This window comes from Mus pahari, chromosome 6 (genome assembly GCF_900095145.1).
Source record: "Mus pahari chromosome 6, PAHARI_EIJ_v1.1, whole genome shotgun sequence".
Taxonomy (NCBI): Eukaryota; Metazoa; Chordata; class Mammalia; order Rodentia; family Muridae; genus Mus; species Mus pahari.
Window position 1 is genome coordinate 85,756,428 of NC_034595.1, and position 10,873 is coordinate 85,767,300.

Here is a 10,873-nt window from a genome sequence, read left to right on the forward strand (position 1 = left end):
ATACAGAGAAACCCTGTCTCGAAAAAAAAAAAAATGCAGGGTCAGATGAGCTTGAGGGCCTGAGCCAAGGAGGCTGTGAGGCCCACACCTTGCTGATGTCAGCAGACCTTGCAGGGAGGCCCTGGAGAGTCCAAGCACTCTGACTTACTCCCTCTGACTTGTCACAGATTCAAGAAGCAACACTTAAGAGGGGCTCAGGGCAGGGCCGGTGGCAAAGCTGGGGGCTGATGCCCACCATGCGGTACGCATGGCCAAACTACAGGGTTCCTGGTGGACCACAGCAGAACAGGGATGGCTTTCCTTGGCAAGTGCTTGAGGGCTGGGGATGGCTCAGTGGTTAATTATGATACAAATGTTAGAACAGGAGCTGGGGTCCTCAGAAGCCACACAAGGACCACGTGGACACCTTTAGTTTCAGCCCCTGGAGGCAAGCACAGGGAGGACCCCAGAGGAAGCTGGCTAGCAGCTCTAGCCAGAGCGAGTTAGTGACTCTTCCTCGATAAGGCGAAGGGACTGAGGATAATTCTGGGCCTCAACTTCAGGCTTTCAGGTACACGTATGTGCAAGTGCATACACAGACATACACAGACACACACAGAGATTAAAAACAGTCAGGAGAGGACCAGAGGAGCACTCCCCACAGCCCCAGTCAGCCAGGCCCTCAGGTATAAGATCCTTAACCATGAGTGAACCTGGCTCCCATCCTTCCCCAAGTTCATCCTGAAGAAAGCTTAACTAGTTCACCTCTGGGGCAACCTGGGTTATGTCTCCCTTAGCTCCTGAGTATAATGGAATCCAAATCCTTTATTTCTTTGAAGCAGGCTTTTACAATACAGTTGGCCTCAAACTCACCGTGGGACTTGGGCTTGCCGTCCTCCTCAGCACTGGGTCACAGGCAGCAATCAGACGACAGCTGTTCTGGGTGGCATGGGGCAAGGGGGTGACAGGGTAAAGGATAGCCCCTCCCCACAGCTCTGGGCAACAGCAACTCTTCTTGCTCACTTTTAGGCTCTTTCAGAAGGACTGCCCCCTGGAGGGACATGGAGCAGCCATTTGGAGGATGTCAACCAAGAGGGTTCCTGGCCAGTCACAACACGCTCAGCCCATCCTTCCTGTAGATACCAAACTCTAGAATGGCAAACATCGCTTTATGACATGTAATAAATCAGAAATCCTAGGACATCGGCCCACTTTAGGACAGGCAGACAAGACAACTGGTAATTACTGCAGTGAAGACCACACCAGCGACAGCGCCATGGGCAAAAGAGACACTCTTTGGGGGAGGTGGGGAACCCTGCTTATGGTAGTTAAGTATGGTGTGCCTTCAAACCTTAATGGCCAAGATTCAGATGCCTATCTGGACAGGCAACAAGGATAGAAGGCGAGATGCCAAGAGCAGAATTCTCTAGAAACTCGAGCTGAGATCAACTGTAATAAGGGCAAGATGGGAGAGCACGGGCTAACAGAGGCCGTTGGCTGGTTTTCAGATGAAAAGAGACAAAGCCCCACACAGGAGTGCAGGGGTGGCAGTGGGACTGGGGTGGAAGGGCCCGTCTTGGAGGCTGGCTAAGCACCCACAGTAGGGGAACACTAACAGGGCATCGGTCACTACGAAGCCAAAGTAGACTCTAGAAAGCGGGAGAGGGCAGTGATGTGAAGAGAACTTGCTCTCCAGATTCCCCTCCTCAGGCAGGCAGTCACCCCTAGGCCCACTCCGGCTGGGGGCTTGGGAAGGGAGATTTCGCAGAAGAAAGGATGGCTTTGGCTTAGATGCTGGAGAATGGGTGTGGGGAAGGTGGATGAGGGTGGATGTGTAAAACAGCTGGAGCTCCTGGGTGTGCACCTCTCTAACCCTGTGCCTGGTCCCTGCCCGGTGCCATGAGTGGTGCCACCATCCGACCTGGGTCTGAGACGAGCTGAAAACAAACTGGCCGTCACCGCAGCCCCACCTTAAGCATCTACCTAGCTGTGTCCTCCAGGGATGTTAAAAAGGCAGGAAACTAGTTTTATCAGTAAGAAAATGTTTATTCTTTTGAACCCCACGGGGGAAAAAAAAGAATGCAGCCAAGACCAAGTTTAACGAAAACAGTGTCCCAAAGGCAGCAGAATGGGGGAAACCTCATCAACATAGTGACAATTCTGAGTAACACTTTCATGGTGACGCTTACACAAGATGATTCAAAATGCAAATGGCGACAACATGCACACCTGGCTAAAGCTAGAAGTTTGTTTTACTCCAAAATAAGATCTGTGATTGAATGACTCTCTGTAATACTTCTAACTTTACTGACTGGTTTGTTCTACCTAATTTTTCTTTAAATGAGATGCACATGCCAATCAACAGGAAATTTTAAGATCCATGTCCTTCCAGAACACACAGCATGGAAGCAAAGCCAATCGATTTGGCTTCTCAATTTCCCCAGCTTTCAAACGGGAGCTCTGCTTTGCCCGCCCTCTCTCCCCTGCCCTCCGGCTCCATGATTCTTAACACACTCTCCAAGGTCTGTGCAGACACTTCCTACCAACCTATAATACACAGCTGAACCAGTATCTCTGTGCAGAGTTTAAGTCTTCAAAACAACAACCACCACTCCTCCTTGGCACAAGAGCTGAGGAACTGTCAGACATCTGTAAACCATCAAACGCGAGATGAGGAGGGTGAAGAAAGCAAATGGCAGTGGCAGCCGCTCCTACACCACGGCTTCCATCGATCAGCCATCATTTGGCCTCACACACCCAGCAGGCTGCTTCCCATGGAAAAAACTCAAGTGGTGGTGTGGTGACCAGCAGCCCAACCACCTACAACAGGATCAGCAGTGAACTTGACAAACAGAAGACAGATGACAGGGGACGGGCGGGTGGGGTGGGGGAAGATGGTTGGAAATGAAGGAGTTTCCTCTTGAAATGTCATTCTCACGGTAATGCAAAGACTGCTCTGGGTGTGCTCTAGAGCTAACAGCGATGGAAGTGTCAATACTCCAAACACACGGTCACACGCTTGCAAGCCAGCCTCACCCTTAAGTCTCAGCTTAAGTGACACTCTCTCAATCTGTCTGTCCTTGGAGGGGCGATCACTCTTTGCTCTGTAATGGAAATAATCATTCATCTTTAATGCAGCTATGGAATCAGAGCTGTGTGGGGCTGTTTAGCGTCTCATGCTAGGAACTAAGCTTTTGTTGTCGTCGGTGAATACAACGTGCACTTTTCTTGCTTATTTAAGAACAAAATAGAGTTGAAAAGAAAAAAAAAACTCTGCTTTTTTTTTCTTCAAGAGGAAACTATGTAAAAATACATAAAAAGGCAAAATTGGCTACTTGAAATCCAAGAATGGTTTTAATGTGTTGGCCAAGAAAAATAAACTGCAAAGTCCTATGAGGTCTTCTAAAAACTTCCAAGAACAACTGATGGGCGTTCTAATCAGATTGGATGTTATTTCCCCCCTTTAAAAATGACAACATATACGGTCCCACAAAACACAATATCAACTTTTTTATCTTGACTGCCAGAGACGCTGCTTCTCGAAGCCTTCTGGTTCCAAATGCTGGGCAAACACACAGTTGGCCATCATTTCTTCAGGGGTTGGTAGACAGAGGCATTAGGGTCAAGTCCAGAAGGGCTGGTCTCCACAAACTTGGAAGAGTAGTGGGGGGACACGGGGCTCAGGGGACTGGTGGCAGCACTGTATGTTATGCTGGGCATGACAGCCATGACTTCAGCTATCTTCTGTTTTAGGTCCTTGATTTCCTGGTCTTTCTGAAGGATTTGCCCTGAAAGATCAAAGACCTAGCATTAGTGAGGGGGGAGAGCTCCGTGATTCCCAGGCCAGCCCTGCTCAGTACTTGGGAAGAACAAGCAAACTTCCTGCTAAGTACCCAACATCAGGGCACTTTTAGACACTGGGGTCCATCTGTTACTCTTTGTCATTTTTCCTTTCTACCTATGGAAGATACTGACCTGCTCTGAGCTTGTGGGGCTACAACAAAGTGGCGGTGACCCAGCAGCCTGAGGGGTGGGGTTTTACAGCTCTACTTCCTGAGCTGTGAGTCCCTTCTGGAAGACTGGGCTCTAAGTGTTAAAACCAAGGAACATATAACTAGGACCTTCAATCGGTCACAGTCGGTTCTCCAACAGAAAACAGATGACTTTCTGGGACTTGTGCCCAGCTTGCTAGCACAATGCCCTCTGACCTCTGCCCAGAAGTCAACTGACTACTTCAGCACAAGCCAACTCAGCCCTTCACGCCCATGTCCCTGTCTGAAGCTGAAGTTTCCTGATCAATCTCAACGTGCCTGTTCTAGGTTCTCAACACTCCCCAAGTTTTCTCTTTTGTTCCATATTTCTATAATTATAACAGCAACTAAGGCCCAGTGTGGCACAACAGTTCTCGGTGCTTAGATAGCAACCTCTCCTCCCTCACAAGCAGAAGAGATGAGTATTATCACCACCCACTTTACAATGAAAGGATGGGGCACAAGAAGCCATATCATGGGCACGGACTCCATGCAGTCTGGCCACAGCACCCACACTCCCCATAGCACTCCTCCACTTCCTTGGGCGATGGACCCATCACCCACGGCTGGATCACAGGCCCTGTGAGGGCAGACTGTGCTCCTAACTCCCATTGCTAACCCCGCATGCAGCCCAGGGAAGAGGCTTCAGAGAGCATGCCCATCCGTTACTAAGACAGAGCAGGACTGAAGCCAGGAGCACCTTGTTCCAATCCATGAGGTCTCCCCCATGCTCTGCGCCTATGTGACCTCCAAGGGAAAGGGAGAGGCTGTGTGTGCACAGCTCTCACTGGGCAGACAACAGTGTCTGTGATGAGGGAAGGCTGGGTGGCATGCCTCACAGGGTGCAGTGCAGATGAAGAATCATTGTGTAATCAGGATGAGTAACAGCACAGAAGGAACAGGTGTGGACTTAAATTATGAAGTTGGACCGGATCTGGAAGGAGAGAGTGAAAAAGCAGGAGCCACGAGCAGGGAAAAGAGCCACACTCTCACTTCCTCAGGGTCCCAAAGTTTCAGGCAAGCACCGGCCATGTTCTCTTTGACCACAATGTGCTTCAGATGAGTTAAGTACTCAGCAGCACTGATACATCAGCCACTCTTCCCCATCAGACATCAGTTTGTTTTCCTTCACTAGTAACAAGAGAACCCCTCAAGAGCCTCGCTCGCTCGGCGTGGACCTTTCTGTCTTTCCAAGCACTTATGAGCTACGAGTGAACCCCAGCCATGCCAGAGAGCCCAACACCCTGGCCCTGAGAGCAGGTGCTGTCTCCATGCTGGGGAGCTGGAGCTTCCCCCAGTGCACAGATCCAGCAGAGGGCTAGTTAAGCAGAGGTGTTATTCCTCACTGCTAAGCCAGACAGGAAAAAGGGCCAGTGGGGGGGAGAGGGGTGGAAACCTTTTCAAGGACCAGTCCCTGAGCCCACAGACACGGCAGCCTCTGTTCAGTCATCTGCCCCCCACCCCCAGCCTCTTAGGTGGCTTTTACCAACTCCTTAGCTTCTCTATTTTCTAAACATCTCCAGGCAAGGCTGAAGTTCCCAGTGACTGATGGCTACGCCTTACCTGGGTGTCTGAGGAGTACCTACCAATCAGTCACGCCCCAGACCTGCTTTGCTCTTCTGCCTTGGTTCCAGAACCCTGATCCCAGCTCTTCTACATACATCATCCTCCCGTCACAGGAGACAACACCAGTTTCTGAACGGGCCTCTGCCTCTGCTCCACTCTCCTTGTCTCTCATGCGGCCTCTGGAAGAGCCACTCTCCCTGGAGACCTGGGACCACTCTCCTTCAGTATGCTACATTCAAAGCCCCTTTAACTTCCCCCTCTTTTCTGTTAGCCAAGCCTGGGACTACCAGATTACTCCTGGACAAGCCCAGTGCTCCCCCCAACCTGAGCTGCACCCCCAGTCTGGGATGCTCCCTCATGAGCTGTGCTCCTTCTCAGCATCCGCTCTCAGGCGTCATCCCACAAGCTCCTGCCTGCACCACAGGCTCTCCAGTCTCCCATCTCCGCCACCCTTTCTTCCTGGCCTGCCTTAGTGCAGTTATTCTATATAATAACTATATATAAAATATAGCCAGCCTCCACAGGGTGCACAGCACATCACAGCGCCAGCGCACCCCTGCCTTCTGTAGTAAGCACAGTGGGGCCTGCGGTGAACCCTGCGTGCAGTAGAAATTTCACAATGGTAACACATTGTGATGAATGGTAACACAGAGGAGAATGCAAATATTTTCTATAAGTCAGAATGTAAATAAATATGATAAATGTAAGACAATGACGCTTTTCTCGTTATTTGAAAATAGTTATTTTCATAAAATGCCATTAATGTTAGTATGTAATATTTTACCTCACTTTAAATGGATTACCAGATTTCATTTACAGTTAGGTAGACACAACCATACAATCTATATGAACTAAGTTCTCCACGTGCTCAGTAATCTGAAGCATGTTCTCATCTTAAAATGCCCCTGCAGCATCAACTGATTTGACTCCAAATCTCAACACTACTCAGGCACCGAACAGCGTAAGGAAAACTCTGAGGTGCCATCTGGTTCAGAGCTCTAAGGGGAGGTCCGTTCTGCCTATCACTGTGACCTCTAGGTCCTGCCAGCCCATGTGGGCCCATGCTTTCCTACCCTGGGCAATCTCCAGCTGCCTCTTTGCATCACCAAGTGCAGAGAACAGGTCCAGCTTGATCCTTGTCTCTGCACTGAGGCTGTTCTCTAGGTGTTGCGTTTTGTCTTGCATGGCGGAGAGGGCCGACATCAACACCTCGGTGTCTTTCTCGTTTTCCTTGTACTTCCGAAGCTCCTGTCAACAGTGTTCAGACAGTGATGTTACAGGGCAGTTTTGGCATCAATGTCTATAAAGTGGCTTGAACTCACCGAGTAAACTCCAGTCCTGACCTGGCCATTAGGGCAGAGAGTCCTGATACCGTGTGTGTTCACACTTCCTGATACCGTGTGTGTTCACACTTCACTCTTAGGAATGTACACGCAATGCCCTGCAAGACACAGATCCTCAAAGGTACCCAGGGGCGGTATGGAGCACCTGGCTGGAAAACAGTGGTACCTGCTTCTAGGTCTCTCTTATTCAGAGCAGAGACACCGCTTTTCTTAGCTACTTGCAAGTCATGCCTTATGCTGTAGTCACATTTGTAAAAATATGCCCTAAAAATTATAAAAATGTTTGTTATTTTGATAAGGCAAACTGTAGGAAAGCCCATTTATAATAATTGTTAATATAGTAAGTACTGAACTTGTTTCTTTCTTTCTTTTTCTTTTATTTTTTGCCTTTAAAAACATGGTTGCACAATGTAAACAAGGCTGGCCTGCAACTCACTGTGTAGCTCTCAATGGCCTTGAGTTCACAGAGATCTGCCGGCCTCAACCTTTAAGTGCTGAAGTGAAAGGCATATGCAACCATGCCTGGCATACACTGTTTTTAAAGACAGAAATCCAAACGTATTTCAGAGAATTAAAAATTACACAAAAACTGAAAATTATCCATAGTCCTTTAAAATAATGAAGTGTTTTTAAAAACTAAAACTTAGATCATTTCAACTATTCAGGTTCCCAAGTGCTAGGTTATAGGCAGGTTTCACCACACCAGGCTGAAAACAGACCTTCTGATGGCTTGATGATATTCCTGTTCTTGTGCATATTGTACTTTAAGTAACTATCTGCCACATTAATAAGACTGTTTCTAGCTGCTGGCAGTGGCTGCAGTGCACGCCTCTAAACCCAGCACTGGAGAGGTATAGGTAGGCGGATTTCTGAGTTTGAAGGCCAGCCAGGTCTACAGAGTGAGTTCTAGGACAGGCAGGGTTATACAGAGAAATCTGTCTCAAAAAAAGACTGTTTTCTTCTTTATTTTACATTCCTAGACCACTATTCTGAACATGGCATCAGTTGCTGCTGAGGTCTTGTCTCTTGGCTGGCTTCCTAAAGAGCACTCCAGAAGCATGTCTTTTCTTTGAAGCTGTATTCCCAGTAGAGGAATATTTTACAGCATTTCCACTTAGATTATCTTTTAAAATCTTATGGAAGGGCATGGTGGCCCACACCTATAATCTCGCATATGCTAGGCAGAAGCAAAAAGACTGGCATGAGTTAGAGGCCAGCTTGGGTCATATAACAAGACCCTATGTCAAAGCAAAACAAAAATTCTTTGCCAATTTCATAGGAGAAATGATTGAAATTTTTATATCCATGTCATTTCTTGGCAATAAGAGTACACTTAAAATTTTTTACATTAATTTTAATTTTTAAAAATATTTGAGGAGGCTAGAGAGATATGGCTCAGGGGTTAAGAGCAACCCATGGTGGCTCACAACCATCGATAATGGGATCCCAAGCCCTCTTCTGGTATGTCTGCAGATAGCAACAGTGTACTCATATAAAATTTTTTTAAAAAAAAGTAATTTTACTTAAATGTATGTGTGTCTGAGTGTCTGTGTGTGCACCATGTGCTTGCAGGAGCATGTGGGGGTGCGAAGAGGGGTCAGAGTGTCTAGAACTAGAGTTACAGGCAGGTATGAGACACCATATGAGAGCTGAAAATCAAGCCTGGGTCTTCCAAAGGAGCATGAGCACTCTAACCACTGAGCCATCTCTCCAGCCACTATTTTGATGGTGTGTGCTGTTATGACTCTGGGGGTTCAGAGGACCTGAAAGTTGGTTTTCTTAATGACCAGGTCGGTAACTGAGGTCATCAGGCTTGTCAGTGAGCATCCCTCCCTGATGATCCACATTTAGCACTTGTTTCTCTTCTGTAAATGATCTGTTTGTATACTGTATATTGTTTGTATACTGTATATTGTTTTCTGTGTATGTTACTTTTACCAGCTACTTATATCCTAAAAGTGCTATTTTTGATACTCACTGATACCTATATATTTTTTTGTCTGTTTTAGACAGAGTCTCACTCTGTAGTCCTGGCTGTCATGGAACTCAGAGATCCCCGCCTCTGCCTCCCCAGTGCTGAGATCCGAGGTGTACACAATCACCATTCAGTGAGTATCTTTCTCTCTCTCTTTTTAAATTTTTATATTTCTATTTTTATTGTGTAAACGTTTTGCCTGCATGTGTGTGTATCTGTTTACCATGTGTGAGCCTGGTCCCTGTGGAGGTTAGAAGAGGGGCCCGACATTCTGGAATAGGACACATCTGTGGGCCACCGTGTGGGTGCTGAAACTTGAACCCAGTCCCCTGTCAGAGCAGTCAGTGCTCTTGACTGTTGAGCTGTCTCTGCTGCCCAGCAGCCCCCACCCCAAGTACCTCTACTTTATTTACTGTTTGGTTGTTATCTGTTTGTGTACTGATTTTATGCTTAGAAGTCTTCTTGTACCTCACAATCAAATAAGACACTTTATTCCCCCTATCTTTGCTTTTTCTACATTTCCATTCCATGTTGCTAAAGCTCTACTTTTATTTCCCCGACTTGTCCAGGTATTCCAGAACCTTTGACTGGCTCATCTGTCCCTTTCCTGCTGATGTCTGAAACCACCTCTACATCAACACTTGTGGCTTGAGTTAGAACCTGGCTGTGTCAAGCAGGACAAGATTAAGTCCCCTTCCCTCATAGATAATGCAACTTAGAGGCCTGATATAAAGGCACTGCTCCACCCTGGGGCACACAACACTGGCACGCCGCAGGTGCCCTTGTGATGGACCATCCGCCCCACCTTCTCTCCTCACCTGAACCTTCAGTTCCAGTTCCCTGATCTGCTCCTCCTTCACCTTCATGTCCATTGTGAGCTTCTTGCCCTCAGCTTCTAGCTCTCTGATCCGACTCCGTAACGTTTCCGTGCACTCTCCCCTTTTGAAAAAAGTCAGCAAATAAGGTTTACAGTTCTCCTTCTATTGTAGGAGATTGGTTTGAAGACCACTATGGAAACAGAATCTGCATATGCACAAATTCCTCAGATAAAACAGCAGCTTTTACATAGACTTTACATAGAGCCATCCCTATATCACTAAGAGGCAGGAAGTGCTGCCATGCTATGTGTGGTTTAGGGACTGGTCACAAGAAAGTGTCTGTGTATGCTCAGCAGTTATAATTTAGGTTTTCAATTTTTTTTTTGTTTTGTTTTTGTTTTTTCCATTTTAGTTTTCAAGACAGAGTTTCTGTAGTCCTGGCTGTCCTGAAACTTGCTCTGTAGATGCGGCTGGCCTCAACTCAGAGATCCATCTGCCTCTGTCTACCAAGCGCTGGGATTAAAGGTATGCACTACTACCATTCAGCTTCATTTAGATTTTTCTGAGACAGACGTTTAATATGTAGCACAGGCTGTCCTTTGATCTTGCAATCTTCCTGTCTCAGCCTCTTATTAGTCATAGCTTACCACATCCAGCGTTCAAATACTTTCTGTAGTTGGTTCCATCTACAGAGCTGACACACAGGCCGAGTGTGCTTGCTGTAGGTCGGACACACTTTCCTTGTATTCTAGGGCCTGCCTGATAATAACATTTGTCTCTTTATGCTTCTCATTATTCCTTGAAAATTTCAACAATGATCTAAAATAGTCTGTTTGTTTTGAGACAAGGTCTCTTTATGTAACCCTAGGTGACCACGAATTCTCTATTCGGACCAGGCTGGTCTTAAATTTACAGAGATCCACCTGCATCTGCCACCTGAGTGCTGGGATTAAAGGCATGGCCACCATGCCCAGCTATTTTTAAATTTGCATTTTGTCTGTGTGCTATAGAGGCTAGTGATCACCCTCAGGTACTTTCCTCAAGGGCTACCACTTTGTTTTCTGAGACAGCATCTCTGGGAAGCTACTGAGTTCCAGGAATCGACTAGTTCTGAGCTCCCCAGGGCTGGGATTACAAACGATTTATTTATTTATTTATTAT

The 10,873-nt window shown here is 47.1% G+C and overlaps 1 protein-coding gene across 1 annotated transcript in view; it reads right to left on the reverse strand.

Moving 5' to 3' along the window:
* Window positions 1-3,311: 3,311 nt before the first annotated feature.
* The window catches only part of Maco1 (macoilin 1), a 53,563-nt gene continuing 46,001 nt past the window's right edge, over window positions 3,312-10,873 (reverse strand). The window contains exons 9-11 of the mRNA XM_021200293.2: window positions 9,713-9,833; window positions 6,650-6,824; window positions 3,312-3,767 (exon numbers count right to left, since the gene is read on the reverse strand). Coding sequence (XP_021055952.1) covers window positions 3,565-3,767; window positions 6,650-6,824; window positions 9,713-9,833 — 499 coding nt within the window. The 3' untranslated portion in view covers window positions 3,312-3,564. The remainder of the gene's footprint in view (window positions 3,768-6,649; window positions 6,825-9,712; window positions 9,834-10,873) is intronic.